Consider the following 20793-nt stretch of genomic DNA (forward strand, 5'->3'; position numbering starts at 1 on the left):
GTGTATATTATGTTGCAATGAGATTAAATATTAAGAACTATGAAGCACTGTATAGAGAAGTGTATATTATGTTGTAATGAGATTAAATATTAAGAACTATGAAGCACTGTATAGATAAGTGTATATTATGTTGTAATGAGATTAAATATTAAGAACTATGAAGCACTGTATAGAGAAGTATACATTATGTTGTAATGAGATTAAATATCAAGAATTATGAAGCACTGTACAGAGAAGTATATATTATGTTGTAATGAGATTAAATATTAAGAACTATGAAGCACTGTATAAAGTATATATTATGTTGTAATGAGATTAAATATTAAGAACTATGAAGCACTGTATAGAGAAGTATATATTATGTTGTAATGAGATTAAATATTAAGAACTATGAAGCACTGTATAGAGAAGTGTATATTATGTTGTAATGAGATTAAATATTAAGAACTATGAAGCACTGTATAAAGTGTATATTATGTTGCAATGAGATTAAATATTAAGAACTATGAAGCACTGTATAGATAAGTGTATATTATGTTGGAATGAGATTAAATATTAAGAACTATGAAGCACTGTATAGAGAAGTGTATATTATGTTGTAATGAGATTAAATATTAAGAACTATGAAGCACTGTATAGAGAAGTGTATATTATGTTGCAATGAGATTAAATATTAAGAACTATGAAGCACTGTATAGATAAGTGTATATTATGTTGGAATGAGATTAAATATTAAGAACTATGAAGCACTGTATAGAGAAGTGTATATTATGTTGTAATGAGATTAAATATTAAGAACTATGAAGCACTGTATAGAGAAGTATATATTATGTTGGAATGAGATTAAATGTTCTAAATTATGTGTGAAAAAGTATGTATTCATGATTTATTGATGTTAAAATTTGTATTAATAAACATTTTTTTATGTTTTACAGCTACAACAGAAAGTGTTCGTACCATTGCGTCGTGAGTAGTTTTTCTTCATAACTTAAAAAGTATCAGGATTAGGATAATGAAAGTATAGTATATTATAAATATTATGCTAACACACACCTACATAAATTTATATGTAACTTGAACAGCAAATAAACTGTTTATAAACAAACAACCAAACATAGAAGGGGTAGAGAGTGTTCATGCATCTACTTTAATGGTCACTTGCGTAGTCTTTCAGGTGAATTACTTGGTGCAATCTCTCCTCATAGCCCTCCATGATCGCTTGACAGTACTTGACTGGTATTTTCTGCCATTCTTCTTTACGGAAGGCCTCCAACTCTTGCAACTTTTCTAGATGACGCTGATGAACCCTGGTCTTCAACTCATGCCAAACATTTTCAATTGGGTTGAGATCGAGTGACTGCGATGACCACTCCAGAACACTTATATGGTTGTTCTGCAACCAGGATTGCACATATTTCAATGTGTGCTTAGGGTTATTGTCGTGTTGGAAAATCCAACGACGCCCAAGCCGCAAGTTCCGAGCATCATTCTTGATACAAGTGCCTAAAATATCAATGTACTCTTCTTTTTCCATGATTCCATTGATGCGGTGAAGGCTGCCTGCACCAGAAGAGCTGACGGAAGCCCATAGCATGATCGAGCCACCTCCATGTTTAACTGTAGAGATGGTGTTTTTTGAAAATTTTGTTCCCCCTTCTTACGGAAAATATTGTGAACATCATTGAGGCCAAAAAAGCTCGATTATAGTCTCGTCTGACCAAAGAATACTCTTCCAATAGGATCTACATGCTTTCTTGCATACTTCAATCTTGCTTCTAAATGAACAAGCTTTAAATATGGAGTTCTGCAAGGACGGCATGCTTTGAACCCAGAAGAGTATAACATGTTCGTAACTGTAACGGTGCTTACTTCAACCCAAGTTTCCCTTACCAGTTTCTGTATGTCATTACATGTTAAACGAAGGTTTCTACTAACTTCTCTGAAAACCTTCCTCTTGGTTCTCTCTCGAATTTTTGTGGGGCATCTGGAACGAGTGAGGTTAGCAGTTGATCCTGCAAGCTTAAACTTGGCAATTATGATTTGAACAATAGATTTCGGCACATACAGTTGTGTAGCAATACTGGAAAGAGTCACACGAGACTTGTATTTTACAATAATTTGGTATTTTTAAATCACTGGACAGTTGGTTCGCCACGATGATCAAGCAGATATTGACGGAGACGACGCTAAATTGCAGGAAGTAAATATTTTGCTGGCTAAATTCCAATAATTATGAACCCAGTGTCTAGTTCTGGTATAGTATAATGTAGTTTATTCACCAAACTAAACAACATTTTTATGGGAATGTCAGTTTTTCACACGTTCTGAACTGTACGAACACTTTCTGCTCCTCCTATTTTTGGTTATTTGTTTATAAACAGTTTATTTGTTGTTTAATTTACATAAAAATTTATGTAGGTGTGTGTTAGCATAATATTTATAATATACGATACTTTCATTATCCTAATCCTGATACTTTTAAGTTATGAGTAAAAACTACTCTGGAAGCAAGGGTATGAACACTTTCTGTCGTAACTGAAAATTACTACTAATAAAAAATTTATAACTTCCGTAATCTTATGATTTATTATCTTGTGTTTAACATGTTCTTATAAACACCAAAACCATCAAAGGCTCACAAGAAATCTCAAAATAATCTTATTTTATGATTGCTAATAGATGTACTAATAAAAAAAACATGATAACAGGAAAGCAGGAATTCCTTATTCAAGGAGGGAATAATAAGTAAAAATAATTTAGTGATATTGTAGACATATCCATATGCCTGAAACAACACGGACAATAACATGTAAGCAGTGGGGATAACTTTAAAAATGAATGTTGTAAGAACACCTAAAGACCTATGGCCACACACAAGGGTAAAATAAAAGCTACTTAAGAAATACAGGGTGGTCCGTAAGTCTCTACCCATCCATATCTTATTATGTTATATTCAATTATGCATGTATTATAAATTTGTTTCTTTTTTTTCAGAGAAATATGGACGGTGTAATCCCATTTACACTTGAAGAGTGCATTGTGACAAGTACGTGGGTACACGAGTGCAGCGAGAATTAGGGACAGCACACAGATACACTGGATACATAACATATATGGATGGGTAGGGACTTACGGGCCACCCTGTATAACACAGAGAGTAATATTTTAACTATAAAATACAGAAAGAATATCAACAAAACATCAGAAGAAGACTGATAGATATAATAAAATAATGGGTACGAGTTCTTGTGGGAATATAAGTGTATCAATACCTCATACGCACCTACTGCTAAAAATCAAAACATCCCCAAAACACTGAGAGAAAAGTGTATTTAAATTAATCATAACTGTCAAACGTTGCACATCCTGATAATTGTTAGTCGGAATTTACTTATTCTCAGTTGTCCCTGTCATTCTTTATAATTCATCAGGAAACACATTCACATTTAACAATGATGGATGTGATTACTACACATAATTACTTGTTCTTATTGTCCCTGTCATTCTTTATAATTCATCAGGAAACACATTCACATTTAACAATGATGGATATGATTACTACACATAATTACTTGTTCTTAGTTGTCCCTGTCATTCTTTATAATTCATCAGGAAACACATTCACATTTAACAATGATGGATGTGATTACTACACATAATTACTTGTTCTTAGTTGTCCCTGTCATTCTTTATAATTCATCAGGAAACACATTAACATTTAACAATGGTGGATGTGATTACTACACATAATTACTTGTTCTTAGTTGTCCCTGTCATTCTTTATAATTCACCAGGAAACACATTAACATTTAACAATGATGGATGTGATTACTACACATAATTACTTGTTCTTAGTTGTCCCTGTCATTCTTTATAATTCATCAGGAAACACATTAACATTTAACAATGATGGATGTGATTACTACACATAATTACTTGTTCTTAGTTGTCCCTGTCATTCTTTATAATTCATCAGGAAACACATTAACATTTAACAATGGTGGATGTGATTACTACACATAATTACTTGTTCTTAGTTGTCCCTGTCATTCTTTATAATTCACCAGGAAACACATTAACATTTAACAATGATGGATGTGATTACTACACATAATTACTTGTTCTTAGTTGTCCCTGTCATTCTTTATAATTCATCAGGAAACACATTAACATTTAACAATGATGGATGTGATTACTACACATAATTACTTGTTCTTAGTTGTCCCTGTCATTCTTTATAATTCACCAGGAAACACATTAACATTTAACAATGATGGATGTGATTACTACACATAATTACTTGTTCTTAGTTGTCCCTGTCATTCTTTATAATTCATCAGGAAACACATTAACATTTAACAATGATGGATGTGATTACTACACATAATTACTTGTTCTTAGTTGTCCCTGTCATTCTTTATAATTCATCAGGAAACACATTCACATTTAACAATGATGGATGTGATTACTACACATAATTACTTGTTCTTATTGTCCCTGTCATTCTTTATAATTCATCAGGAAACACATTCACATTTAACAATGATGGATATGATTACTACACATAATTACTTGTTCTTAGTTGTCCCTGTCATTCTTTATAATTCATCAGGAAACACATTAACATTTAACAATGATGGATGTGATTACTACACATAATTACTTGTTCTTAGTTGTCCCTGTCATTCTTTATAATTCATCAGGAAACACATTAACATTTAACAATGGTGGATGTGATTACTACACATAATTACTTGTTCTTAGTTGTCCCTGTCATTCTTTATAATTCACCAGGAAACACATTAACATTTAACAATGATGGATGTGATTACTACACATAATTACTTGTTCTTAGTTGTCCCTGTCATTCTTTATAATTCATCAGGAAACACATTAACATTTAACAATGATGGATGTGATTACTACACATAATTACTTGTTCTTAGTTGTCCCTGTCATTCTTTATAATTCATCAGGAAACACATTAACATTTAACAATGATGGATGTGATTACTACACATAATTACTTGTTCTTAGTTGTCCCTGTCATTCTTTATAATTCACCAGGAAACACATTAACATTTAACAATGATGGATGTGATTACTACACATAATTACTTGTTCTTAGTTGTCCCTGTCATTCTTTATAATTCATCAGGAAACAAATTAACATTTAACAATGATGGATGTGATTACTACACATAATTACTTGTTCTTAGTTGTCCCTGTCATTCTTTATAATTCATCAGGAAACACATTAACATTTAACAATGATGGATGTGATTACTACACATAATTACTTGTTCTTAGTTGTCCCTGTCATTCTTTATAATTCATCAGGAAACACATTAACATTTAACAATGATGGATGTGATTACTACACATAATTACTTGTTCTTAGTTGTCCCTGTCATTCTTTATAATTCATCAGGAAACACATTAACATTTAACAATGGTGGATGTGATTACTACACATAATTACTTGTTCTTAGTTGTCCCTGTCATTCTTTATAATTCACCAGGAAACACATTAACATTTAACAATGATGGATGTGATTACTACACATAATTACTTGTTCTTAGTTGTCCCTGTCATTCTTTATAATTCATCAGGAAACACATTAACATTTAACAATGATGGATGTGATTACTACACATAATTACTTGTTCTTAGTTGTCCCTGTCATTCTTTATAATTCACCAGGAAACACATTAACATTTAACAATGATGGATGTGATTACTACACATAATTACTTGTTCTTAGTTGTCCCTGTCATTCTTTATAATTCATCAGGAAACACATTAACATTTAACAATGATGGATGTGATTACTACACATAATTACTTGTTCTTAGTTGTCCCTGTCATTCTTTATAATTCATCAGGAAACACATTAACATTTAACAATGATGGATGTGATTACTACACATAATTACTTGTTCTTAGTTGTCCCTGTCATTCTTTATAATTCATCAGGAAACACATTAACATTTAACAATGATGGATGTGATTACTACACATAATTACTTGTTCTTAGTTGTCCCTGTCATTCTTTATAATTCATCAGGAAACACATTAACATTTAACAATGGTGGATGTGATTACTACACATAATTACTTGTTCTTAGTTGTCCCTGTCATTCTTTATAATTCACCAGGAAACACATTAACATTTAACAATGATGGATGTGATTACTACACATAATTACTTGTTCTTAGTTGTCCCTGTCATTCTTTATAATTCATCAGGAAACACATTAACATTTAACAATGATGGATGTGATTACTACACATAATTACTTGTTCTTAGTTGTCCCTGTCATTCTTTATAATTCACCAGGAAACACATTAACATTTAACAATGATGGATGTGATTACTACACATAATTACTTGTTCTTAGTTGTCCCTGTCATTCTTTATAATTCATCAGGAAACACATTAACATTTAACAATGATGGATGTGATTACTACACATAATTACTTGTTCTTAGTTGTCCCTGTCATTCTTTATAATTCACCAGGAAACACATTAACATTTAACAATGATGGATGTGATTACTACACATAATTACTTGTTCTTAGTTGTCCCTGTCATTCTTTATAATTCATCAGGAAACACATTAACATTTAACAATGATGGATGTGATTACTACACATAATTACTTGTTCTTAGTTGTCCCTGTCATTCTTTATAATTCACCAGGAAACACATTAACATTTAACAATGATGGATGTGATTACTACACATAATTACTTGTTCTTAGTTGTCCCTGTCATTCTTTATAATTCATCAGGAAACACATTAACATTTAACAATGATGGATGTGATTACTACACATAATTACTTGTTCTTAGTTGTCCCTGTCATTCTTTATAATTCATCAGGAAACACATTAACATTTAACAATGATGGATGTGATTACTACACATAATTACTTGTTCTTAGTTGTCCCTGTCATTCTTTATAATTCATCAGGAAACACATTAACATTTAACAATGATGGATGTGATTACTACACATAATTACTTGTTCTTAGTTGTCCCTGTCATTCTTTATAATTCATCAGGAAACACATTAACATTTAACAATGGTGGATGTGATTACTACACATAATTACTTGTTCTTAGTTGTCCCTGTCATTCTTTATAATTCACCAGGAAACACATTAACATTTAACAATGATGGATGTGATTACTACACATAATTACTTGTTCTTAGTTGTCCCTGTCATTCTTTATAATTCATCAGGAAACACATTAACATTTAACAATGATGGATGTGATTACTACACATAATTACTTGTTCTTAGTTGTCCCTGTCATTCTTTATAATTCATCAGGAAACACATCAACATTTAACAATGATGGATGTGATTACTACACATAATTACTTGTTCTTAGTTGTCCCTGTCATTCTTTATAATTCATCAGGAAACACATTAACATTTAACAATGATGGATGTGATTACTACACATAATTACTTGTTCTTAGTTGTCCCTGTCATTCTTTATAATTCACCAGGAAACACATTAACATTTAACAATGATGGATGTGATTACTACACATAATTACTTGTTCTTAGTTGTCCCTGTCATTCTTTATAATTCATCAGGAAACACATTAACATTTAACAATGATGGATGTGATTACTACACATAATTACTTGTTCTTAGTTGTCCCTGTCATTCTTTATAATCCACCAGGAAACACATTAACATTTAACAATGATGGATGTGATTACTACACATAATTACTTGTTCTTAGTTGTCCCTGTCATTCTTTATAATTCATCAGGAAACACATTAACATTTAACAATGATGGATGTGATTACTACACATAATTACTTGTTCTTAGTTGTCCCTGTCATTCTTTATAATTCATCAGGAAACACATTAACATTTAACAATGATGGATGTGATTACTACACATAATTACTTGTTCTTAGTTGTCCCTGTCATTCTTTATAATTCATCAGGAAACACATTAACATTTAACAATGGTGGATGTGATTACTACACATAATTACTTGTTCTTAGTTGTCCCTGTCATTCTTTATAATTCACCAGGAAACACATTAACATTTAACAATGATGGATGTGATTACTACACATAATTACTTGTTCTTAGTTGTCCCTGTCATTCTTTATAATTCATCAGGAAACACATTAACATTTAACAATGATGGATGTGATTACTACACATAATTACTTGTTCTTAGTTGTCCCTGTCATTCTTTATAATTCACCAGGAAACACATTAACATTTAACAATGATGGATGTGATTACTACACATAATTACTTGTTCTTAGTTGTCCCTGTCATTCTTTATAATTCATCAGGAAACACATTAACATTTAACAATGATGGATGTGATTACTACACATAATTACTTGTTCTTAGTTGTCCCTGTCATTCTTTATAATTCATCAGGAAACACATTAACATTTAACAATGATGGATGTGATTACTACACATAATTACTCGTTCTTAGTTGTCCCTGTCATTCTTTACAACTCATCACAATATTGTGTCATCCAGTGATGATCACAACATGGAATTTATTAATAATATATTATATAAAAACATACACTTGATAAAGGCCCTAAATACATAACATAAAGAACAGTTCCTTTAATTGTCATTCATGAAATATTTTTAATTGCTATTTTTTGTCAACATGTATATAATTAACATTAACTGAAAGTGAGTGTATGTGTAATATCATTAGAATAATAATCTTTGTTACAAACTCACCACCAACAAAAAAGCTTTTTGTGATGTCTATACTAACACCCTGGTTTAGACTCTTATTCAAATATTCCCACATGCCAGGAGCTGGCTTACGATAATATCCCGACTTGGTGGATGAAATGGCTTGAACTGGTACTCCCAGTCTCTCTACAATCATTTGTAATTTCTTCATAAAGTCTGATGCTGATAACTTCCCTCGAGATATGCCCATCTATAATAATAGAGGTTGTTAGGGAAAAATGAAGTAAACTGTGAGTCTATGTATATAGATTCACTCTTTAAGTCACAAAATTAAACTTCTTCAAAAACAAAATTTTCTCTGACTGATAAAATACCTCTTAGAGAAAACACATAATTTTCATTAATGTTCTATATAAACACTTATTACTCTAGACTAGGAAATGAAACAAGTACATATACAAATATTGTTACAGATGCTACTATATTATACTATATTACTGTTGTCTTCAATAAACTTCATATATAGTGTCACATATGTTACCAAGTGATCCTGTATCAATGAAGTCTGCAACAGATTACACACGTATTGTGTCACATATGTTACCAAGTGATCCGGTATCAATGAAGTCTGCAACAGATTACACACGTATTGTGTCACAGATGTTACTACATTATCCTGGATTAATATTGTCTTTTCATAAACATTCTGTGACAGACACCACTAAGTTGTTCTGTAGTAACTTGTATAGAATTTAGTTTCACAAGTCCATGTACATACTTATTTTTGTCAATGCTGTCAGTTCATAGAGTATCAAACATCCACATAAATAAAAGACATTACAGCAACACATGAACAAATAATTAAACAGTGGGAAAACATTACAATATCTCAAGTTTTAAATTATACAAATATTGAAAAATGAATCAAGTTCTTAAGGAATTCTAAACCTTTGCTGACTAAAAAAATCAAAACATTCTATAAAAAAAAAAGACATTTTTAAGAGCAGTGAGTGGACAGAAGCAGTTAGAAGAGTCCATGAAAGAACTGTATCCACCTGTTGTTGAGAACCTAATTTTACTTTCCATCAATTTCAGTGAAGAAGCTGTCAATCAAATGAATATGTTTATCACAGAAAGAACAAACAGAAGTTTTATTAAGACCCAAATCTAAAATATGATGTTTTCTTTCATGAAAAAAATTGAAAATGATTAGGAAAAGTTTTAGTGATTCTGTGACACTAACAAAAGTAATCAAAAACTACATTTCCCAAGTTCTGAACGTATCATAGACAAACTACGTTCCTGTGATCTGGACAGTACATGTTGAATGTTTTCCTTATTTTCACTGGTAAATACTACATCCTGATATGGGGAAGGGCAGTCTCGTTTAGGCTGAGATCTCATAAGTAAACATCACAGAATAATAGAAGTAACAGCTAGTCAAAATGTCAAAACGTTCATGCTGGTCCTAAAAAGAATTATGATAAACTGGCAATTATTTTCAAGTGAAGATATTCATTCCTACATATATATTACCTTGTTGTTATTTTTCATACTAAGAATGGCAGTGACAGGTACCTAATTCTTATCAGAGTTGTTAATAAAACAATCACATCTTCAGTAATTTCCAGTATGTACTTTACTTGTGATATGTTTTATCTATGAAATATCAATCTAAACTAGAAGTTTATGAGGATTTCATACGTTACAGTACGTTTGTTCTAAAGCTCTTGTAGTTCAATTTACTTACATTTAATTTCCAAAACTCAAACAAAATTGTATTTTTAAGGGTTTGTTTCTTTAATTGTTTGCAAAACAGGAAGACCATATCTGTATTAACACAACACTTGTGTAAGTTTTAAACAACACAGATTTATTAGAAAAAGCCAATGTTTAATAGTACACAATAAATATTTTAAACTAAGACAGCTGATATTGTCAAAATACAATAAAACATTTTATATTGATTTACTATACGAAAATGTAATATTATGAAACTAGGAGCAATTTCATACAACTGAGTTAAGGAAAACCACACGAAAAATATTTCGCATATCGCTTTGTGAAAATGAACATTAACTACAAGTGCAAAGATAATCTTGGAAAGTTCAAGACAGAGGTTGTGAATGAGTTTGTTTTCAATTCTTATTATACTTTCAAAACTTTTTAAATTCATTTTGTTTTTAATTCCATAAATTTTAAATGACTTTTATTTATATTACTGTAGAATAAAGTTATTAAATTAATATGCATAAATATTGTTCTTTGATAAAACTAGGTCTGCTTAGGTATTGTTATTTAAATTGAATTTTTATTCATAATTTTAAAAGGGAACTACTTACTTGATTTGAAATTATAACAATTTTGAAACCATCTCTATGTAACTGCTTTAACTTTCCAGGAATTTCTGGGAATAATATCCTGATAGAAACAAAATATGGGTTAACTACCTGAGATACTTACATCTAAGGTAAAGCCAATAATGTTTTCATCCACATTTGAAATATTTATCAAGTATCACAAACAAACAACATGATAAACTGTTATGCAATATTCAAGTAACTGTTTAAATGAAAATAGATGTAAGTGTAACTATATAACTTAAAGAAGTTACGTGAAGATAAGAAATAAGTAATGAGAATTGTTAAAACTTACAAGAACAATACGTACTTACAAGAATATATTATTTTAATCCTGTAACCTTAACCAACACAAAATACAAGAACAATATGTACTTAGAAGAATATATTATTTTAATTCTGTAACCTTAACCAACACAAAATACAAGAACAATATGTACTTAGAAGAATATATTATTTTAATTCTGTAACCTTAACCAACACAAAATACAAGAACAATATGTACTTACAATAATATATTATTTTAATTCTGTAACCTTAACCAACACAAAATACAAGAACAGTATGTACTTACAAGAATATATTATTTTAATTCTGTAACCTTAACCAACACAAAATACAAGAACAGTATGTACTTACAGGAATATATTATTTTAATTCTGTAACTTTAACCAACACAAAATACAAGAACAATATGTACTTACAAGAATATATTATTTTAATTCTGTAACCTTAACCAACACAAAATACAACAACAATATGTACTTACAAGAATATATTATTTTAATTCTGTAACCTTAACCAACACAAAATAATTTGGTACTATGAAGTTTTAAAACATTATACTTCTGTAAAAAACATGTTTGTGCAGAAAAAAAAAAAATTCCTTTTTTTTACTGGAGCTAAATACTTAGAAATATTAACAGGATCACAGATACTTATAAAACAAACTAAAAGCTATCAGCATGATAGTTTCAAAACAGTATCTTGTCTTCTGTAGACTAAACTTGGAAAATGCAAGAAAAGTGAAAATTACACACGTGGTTTATAACAACCATCATGGGTATAATATTTTCATGTTTTCAGATGGGGTATCACATATACCTATGTATCACTTGACTAATATTAACAACTCACACTCATATCAAATTCAACCCTCCTTGAATAGAAAATATACATTACAAGTTAACCAAATTATCATGTTTTTCACTTTCAAATTTAAAAAAATTTCCATGTCAGAAGTTTGTGAAAAAAATGTAATTAATAATTAATATAAATTTTAAAGAAAACACGTATTTCTCAGGTGTTCATATACGGATAGGCAGGATTCTATAAAGTAGGTACCTGTGACTTGTTAGGAATACATTTCTACAATAATGAAAGAGCATACAATCCACTTGTTTTAAAATAATATATTAAAACAAGTCAAATGTACTGACAAATATTAATTTCATAATTAATTTCCACACTTACATCCAGAGCTTTAAGTAAACATATGCTTTTGTCAAAGTCCAAAGCATAGTACAGTTACTTTAAAACACAATTGACAAGAATGAATTATTCTTCTCTACTCTGTTATTACAATACAATCTACGATAATTTTGTTTACTTTACACTGTTGGTTACCAAAGCTGTATCCTTCAAATAAATGTCACTTTTCTTAGAAAGCCAACACAGGTTTGTTTAATTACTTCATAATACAATTGACAAAACAAATTATTCTTCTCTGGTATGTTGCTATAGTCCAATCTGTTATATTTTCATTTTAAAATTGTTGACACAAGCTCTATCTGACTTAACTCACAAACATGGAGTCTAGATATAATAGACTATACCCCTCACTAACTTACTTGAACTGCATTCTGGATGAGTATTTATACATATCCCAAGAACTTTCTACACACACTATGAGATATTATGATGTAATAATACTCAATGAAAATAATGAGATAAACACTAAAATGAAACATTCGTATATATCTAACTGTATCTGATATCTTCTAATTTTAGATTACATTCAAGATAAACAGTGTGAAAACAAAATCATACAATATTAAATATCAGTTATCATAGCAAGATATGCACTTACACACTTCAGAAACATTGTTAATGTCTTGAACATCTGTAACCCAGGAATTTACAGAAGCTAGTTCAATCTCTAAAATATTATTCTGCAGGCTGTCAAAAACTACTAAACAACTAGTTCAACTTATTTGAATCTTGTATCAATAGGTTTGCATTTCAGATAATAAATACAATGAACAAAAGTCTTAGAATACTCTAATATTTGCTCTAATTCTTGAGAGTACCTTTGGATTTCTTCAATTTGACAGAAGAAAATCCTAAGCAAGTAAAAATATTTTAAGGGGATAAAAATGTATAAAAAAGAATTTAGTTTGCAGAGTGAGGAGAAACTCTCTTAAGCTAGATCATTTAGTACTTGAATGTAACCTAACCCTGCTCATATCTATTGATATCATACATTCTCAATTAAATTACTTTGGATGAATTGCTTTTAGCAACAATGAATGTTTTTAGACATTTAACTGGAGAAAAACCATCTAATAATGACTACAATGCAGGCCAAAAATTTAATAAAGTTACTATTTATTATTGCTAGCATCTAAACAAACTCCTTATAATAAAAAATGGTTGAAATGCACATTGGACTGGTGCTTTTTGATATATAATTAAACTATACTAAAATAATTATTGTTTTATATAAGAAATCTATTTTGTGGACAACAAAATGAATCAGTACTGTTATCTTATGGGTAATATAAACACTGTTACCTTACACAGGGAAGCCACTTCATGGATAATATAAAGATTGTTATCTTACATAGGGAAGCCACTTCATGGATAATATAAAGATTGTTATCTTACATAGGGAAGCCATTTCATGGATGATATAAAGATTGTTATCTTACATAGGGAAGCCACTTCATGGATAATATAAAGACTTATGTTACATAGGGAAGCCATTTCATGGATGATATAAAGACTCTTATCTTACATAAAGAAGCCAAGTTACATAACAAAATATATATACCCATTTACAGATTTCCAAACACAATCAATCAAAACTTTTATCAAATTAATTGCTGTGACATAAAGTACAGCAGGACTGACCTCCAGTCATCAAGGCTTGTGGGAAACACTCTTCCAGACTTTGTTGTGACTAAGGTACCGTCTAGGTCAAAAGCAGCTATCTTATAGGAAGAAAAATAATGTACATGATTTACATATATTTGTACATATATATTGTTGTGTGTATGATATACATATAAATATACATGTATATTGTGTACCTGTTTTAGTGTTACAATTCTATCTTTCTGTAGTACTGAAAGTGAGTTTATTCAAATAAAACACAGTATATTACTTCTTTTATTTAAAAAAGCATTATAAATATAATATTTTGTCTTATTTCATATGTCATCTTTAATTAAACCAACATAATAAATATTGTGTAAAACAACAAAATATGTATATTGTAGAAAACAGCATGTCTATTAAATGTTTTATTTACTTTAATATGATATTTAAGTTGTGATGATGCAACCAGCTTTCAACTGTTAAAGTAACTAAAATTCACTTAGTAAAGAAGAAATTACAAAGTTTGAAGTAAGAATTAAAAAATGGAGAATTACAAGCAGCTTGCTGGTAATATTAAAACTAGCAACAATGATTCTTTTAAGTATCTTAAGGGTGAACAATCCTGGGTACAAAAATTCTTGACTTAATGAATAAAAAGGAGACACAATTTCAACCATTCCCTGTGTCCCAGAAGTTTCTCTTCAACACTGAAAGACATTGGAAGAAAGAAGAAAAGAATAAGCAAAATGTTATAAACAGTCCTTAAAGAATACCAATGACAAAACAAGGACTAGTTCCTTAAAGAATACCGATGACAAAACAAGGACTAGGTCCTTAAAGAATACCGATGACAAAACAAGGACTAGGTCCTTAAAGAATGCCGATGACAAAACAAGGACTAGGTCCTTAAAAAATACCGATGACAAAACAAGGACTAGGTCCTTAAAGAATACTGATGACAAAACAAGGACTAGGTCCTTAAAGAATACTGATGACAAAACAAGGACTAGGTCCTTAAAGAATACCGATGACAAAACAAGGACTAGGTCCTTAAAGAATACCGATGACAAAACAAGGACTAGGTCCTTAAAGAATACTGATGACAAAACAAGGACTAGGTCCTTAAAGAATACTGATGACTTAAAGAATACTGATGACAAAACAAGGACTAGGTCCTTAAAGAATACCGATGACAAAACAAGGACTAGGTCCTTAAGAATACTGATGACAAAACAAGGACAAGCTCCTTAAAGAATACTGATGACAAAACAAGGACTAGGTCCTTAAAAAATACCGATGACAAAACAAGGACTAGGTCCTTAAAAAATACCGATGACAAAACAAGGACTAGGTCCTTAAAGAATACCAATGACAAAACAAGGACTAGGTCCTGAAAGAATACTGATGACAAAACAAGGACTAGGTCCTTAAAGAATACTGATGACAAAACAAGAACTAGCTCCTTAAAGAATACCAATGACAAAACAAGGACTAGCTCCTTAAAGAATACCAATGACAAAACAAGGACTAGTTCCTTAAAGAATACCAATGACAAAACAAGGACTAGGTCCTTAAAGAATACCGATGACAAAACAAGGACTAGGTCCTTAAAAAATACCGATGACAAAACAAGGACTAGGTCCTTAAAGAATACCGATGACAAGATTTTTATAAATCATGCTAAGCTCTACAATACACTCTTGTACAATTGTACATTAAGCTCTCATATATTCAGTGAGGAAGAAGAACATGGATCAGTTGGATAAAGGTCTGTAATATGATGTGTGATTAGAGATGTACCAGACAATGTATTCATTTGGAATCCACTTGATAATAAGACTGAAGAAAATAATCTTAACGTAGTGGTGGATGAACCAATCAAGCCAATAAAGCAATGTTGTGTTGGAAGAAGAAAGTTTATAGATTTTAGGATGTATTTATAGACATACTGATTATATATTAGAAGAGGTAATCCCATTTTTACACAAGTCACTAGTTAGGCCTCACCTGAAGCAATGGGTATAGTTGAGTTTCCTTATTTAAGAAAATATATTGATATTTGTGGAAGTAGTTAGGATGGTTTCATGAGAGAAAAAACTAACTCCAATGAATAGGTTAAGACCTCAGTTTATTTGTTCTTCAGATTAAAAAATGGTAAGTAATTATCTTACAAGAATTTACAAGACTAAGTTGTGTATCAAACAAATAAAGGTCTCTCATTTTCTTGTGTTGTCTTCTAAAGATAATCTGACAAGAAGACCCAAATTTAAAAAAGCAGGCTAGGTCTCCAGTTAAGACAATTTCATTGTGTTAACATGGTGATTTTCTTATGGAATAAGTTGCCATCAGCAGTGTTGGAAGTCAGCACTTTATTATAATATAATGACAACATGAGACCTCATGGACCTTCTTGGTTGTCCTTCCATACACATACTCTTGGGAAAGGTAGAACTTTGCACCAATTCTTTATGTTTCAGGAGGTATTTGATTCCTTTCTTCGATTTCTTGATCCATAATTATGATAACTTATTTTATAGTTCAATCACTGTTAAAACAATAAAAATGTCATTAGTGAAGCCTGACCTGTCTTTCCCAAACTTTAAATTTGTGAAGTCTTGTTACATTATCTTGATAATAAAATACACAGAAATTAGAAGCCTTTGGCCTATCAACCATCAATCTCTTATATAATTTTGTAAGAGTTGATCAAATTACCTGAATAATAAAAGGTGAGTTTAACATTTTATTTGTTCTCAAAGGTGGGCAGGAAGGAAAAGCCTTGATGAATTAAATTTTCCTTTATTGTCCATGTGATATTTTGATAATTTATGAATGTGAGTGAAGAAGAATTCAAAACAATATATCAACCACACTATACCTGTTATATCCAGTGCTGATAAGGCCTTTTGCTGAATACTCATCATGTCTGCTGGGATGTACAGACACAGTAGTGGTGAAAACGATATTTACATTATCAAACTGCAGGAATAACAACTGTTATGATGTAAACTAGATTAAGCTGGTGAAATGTAACATCTATTATTTTTTTATGTTATAGTATTTGTGATTGATGAAACTTAAATCTTTTAAATTATGGGTTACTATTATACATCATTAAAGTTAAGTACCTTGTAAAATTTATAAAATATTCATCTTTTAAGCACAGGTTCTAGCTGAAATCATATTTGTATAACATGGATAGCCTAAATAAAAGGTAAGGGATACATATATATGTAACAAACATTAATTTGAAGTAACATAATCAGTCCTACTGACAAGTGTCTTCAATTAAAATATTACTTTTTCTCTTGGCTCTATTTGCTGCTCTGTAAAGATCAATAGTTCTCCATCATTCACTTCTTTCCAAGTGTTAGAAGATTCACTTTCCTGACCATTTATTTCCGAGGACTCGGAAATATTTACAAAACGTTTCTTCCTTGAAGTAGTCGATGAAGATTTCATGTCTTTCTGCATTTGTTCAAGACGAGATTTAATATCTTCAATATGGTCCTCTTCATCATTGTCTTGTTGAGTTAAATTTTTATCTTCACTGTCTACACTACCTGTAGTTACATTAAGTTAATGAAAAAAACAATAAAAAACACATTGTTGAAAATTATAATAATGTTTTACCCTGATTTTTAAAATTATCTCTGATAGAAAAAATAACTTGGATTACTTAAGATGTGTATAAAAAAATCATGACAGTAATTTAGTTTTTGAAGGAAAGTTTACTTTCCTCCAGTGGAGTGGTCAGATATTATATCCTCTCTGCCCTAAGCTGTACTTTCTTCAGATGAACTTGTTTTCTCTTGGGAAAAAGAAGAGTTAGAGGGGACTTGTCTGAAGCAGTTAATTGGGAGAATTAATATATCTAGAGGTGATTGAACTAAGGCATTTATCTAAGGAATGTATTGTAGTTTGAGGGGATCTGACTGAGGTGTTTAAATAAGGGAATTAATATAGTTAGAGGGGATATGACTAAAGTATTTAATTAAGGAAAGTAAAACAGTTTGAGGGGATCTGACTGAGGTGTTTGATTAAGAAAATTAACCATTTTGATATGGACTCAGTATGATATGCACAAATACACCTACACATTTGCACATGTTAAGTATTTACACTATAACTCTTGATACAGCATGTGTATCTTCACAAAATTTGGTAGACTTTTAATGAAATATTTTTACTAAAGATTTGTTTGTCAAAATAGTCTTTCTCATAACTAGTGTGAGTGCTAAGAGATTTAATGTTGTGATTAAAAAAACTATTATTCATCTCAAAAATCTCTGATATTAATTGCATAATCTCTAAAACCACCAAAATACATTTTAAATGTTTGTTTTGAGTAAGACTTTATATTTTATGTTGTATTCTGCACAATAACTATGTGGGTTCTGTCACCTGATCAACCTCCTAACCATCATAAAAATAATTAGGAAATAAATATAAATTGTATTTTCATGAAAATACAAATGTTTAGTCTAAGTAGCTTAAGTCTTATAACATTATATATTTAATACTGTTTACTATATTGATCTTCCAGTTGTACCTAGTTTACATTACATAACTTGCACCAACGTGGTGCACGTGTACCCATCTTACGTATTCAGTAATATACAACCGATCTTTAGTCTTCCCTATCTTGATTGTTTTAGTAGACAAGTGTTTTGTTATACAATCACATTTCAATTATTATACATTATATATGTATATAAATTATTACTATTTAGAATAAATTATTAAACTTATTTTTCTTAAAGTATAGAACAATACATCAAGAAGTGAAGGAAACAATTATCTCTTCTTGCCATAACCTTTTTACTTGGTTGCTACTGGACACAGGTTGCTAAGCCTTTAAACTTTTGCACATGGAGGATATCAAAACTTTTTTGGGTTTTATATATACACAGTTGAATAATTAAAAAAATAAATAACTCCACTGATACCATAGAATTCTACTATAATTTATTAAGCATAGTAACAGAGATGTATTTATGCTTACAAAAATATGAAACTTCAAGCTGACTAAAGACACAACCTACCTTCTTTAAACTTTTGTTCAAAAGAACGTAGTAGCCTTTTCACAGATTAAAATGGATGAGAAAACTGCTAGGGGACATTCTAATCTGTCGATTGGTCATTCACATGTCATATACTCTTGTACAAGTATATAAGGGGCAGTTTCAAAATATGGAAGTGTTAAACAGGTCCATCATGTTTGATTCAGTACATAAGATATATCTCGGCAAATTAAAAAGATACGAGGTTCTTATTTTATATTCTAGCTTGATAATATTGGTAAGTTGAGTTCATAATTTGTATGAAACCACAGACTTAGTATTTTGACATAACAAGCATCTAATTTTAAACAGTGCTGCATTCAACATATCACATTACTCATTTTAATGAGTATTTAGGTGTGTTCTTTTAAATTACGAAATTAACTCATATATAATATTAAAGTTTAAATTATAATCTACAAGTTTATTCCAAACTTATTGACTTAACTTTATAAAATAATGGTTCAATAAAAGTTTAAATGCAGGTCAACAAATGTGGTGACATGCCTATGACCCATGATCTGTAACAAAAAGGGGTAATACAGCTACAGAGGATCTGGATGAAATGTTTAATTAAGGGAATTAATACAGCTCCAAGGGATCTGACTGAGGTATTTAATTAAGGGAATTAATACAGCTCCAAGTGATCTGACTGAGATGTGAATTAAGGGAATTAATACAGCTCCAAGGGATCTGACTGAGATGTTTAATTAAGGGAATTAATAGTGTTCATTCATTATATTTTCTCATGTTTAATGGTGACAATGATAAAACTATGGATACAAATATAAATTCTGGCATGGTAGGAATAATTTTAAACTCGGCTGTATTCTCTAATAAGGTGGTTCGCCTTTGGAATGGGTTGTCTTCAGATGAGGTAGATAATATACGAGAGTTTGAAGGAAATCTTGATAAATATTTGAATGACAAGATCTGGTATTGAGTGTTTTTTTTTTAGTGTTTTTTTTATAATTTAGTGGATGGCCCAGGCAGACCAGAAGGTCACTTGTTGTCCTTTAATGTTATGTTATTAGAAAACCCTCAGGTAATGACACTGTATTACATCTCTGCAGTCTTAAGATGTCAGTTAAACATTAACTATTAAAGTTTAATAAACATAAAATCTTTAACAACACAAAAACAAACAATGTCACAAATTAAATACAAGATTTAACTAGTGTAGGATCTGAGAAAACAAACTTTCATGGTTTTACACAGCTGTTTCCACATTTAGTGTACAAACTGATACTGTATTACAAATGTAAATTTCTAAACTTTTGATGTAAAAAGTATCCAACCTCCTTCCCCCAAGAAAAAATAAAGAAGAAAATGAAATCCAGTATCAGAACCTTTACACAAGTGAAAAAACAAAATTTTTATGAAGCTTAACTATTATCAGAGAATAGTAGGAGTTACTATGCTCACCCATTGCTAGCCAATACATTTATACCTAGCTACATTTATATGACTGGAAATTTAACTACAATATAAAAACTTCCAAGTAGTTTGGTTTGTTTAGAATTTTGTGCATAGCTAAAGCTGCACAAGGGATATC

General features: G+C 30.3%; 1 protein-coding gene across 1 annotated transcript in view; it reads right to left on the minus strand.

Moving 5' to 3' along the window:
* The window catches only part of LOC143240209 (uncharacterized), a 148899-nt gene that overhangs the window by 71868 nt on the left and 56238 nt on the right, over positions 1–20793 (minus strand). The window contains exons 3-6 of the mRNA XM_076482307.1: positions 17476–17738; positions 14209–14288; positions 11059–11137; positions 8759–8966 (exon numbers count right to left, since the gene is read on the minus strand). Coding sequence (XP_076338422.1) covers positions 8759–8966; positions 11059–11137; positions 14209–14288; positions 17476–17738 — 630 coding nt within the window. The remainder of the gene's footprint in view (positions 1–8758; positions 8967–11058; positions 11138–14208; positions 14289–17475; positions 17739–20793) is intronic.

The sequence above is a fragment of the Tachypleus tridentatus genome, chromosome 13, assembly GCF_004210375.1.
Source record: "Tachypleus tridentatus isolate NWPU-2018 chromosome 13, ASM421037v1, whole genome shotgun sequence".
NCBI classification, from domain to species: domain Eukaryota; kingdom Metazoa; phylum Arthropoda; class Merostomata; order Xiphosura; family Limulidae; genus Tachypleus; species Tachypleus tridentatus.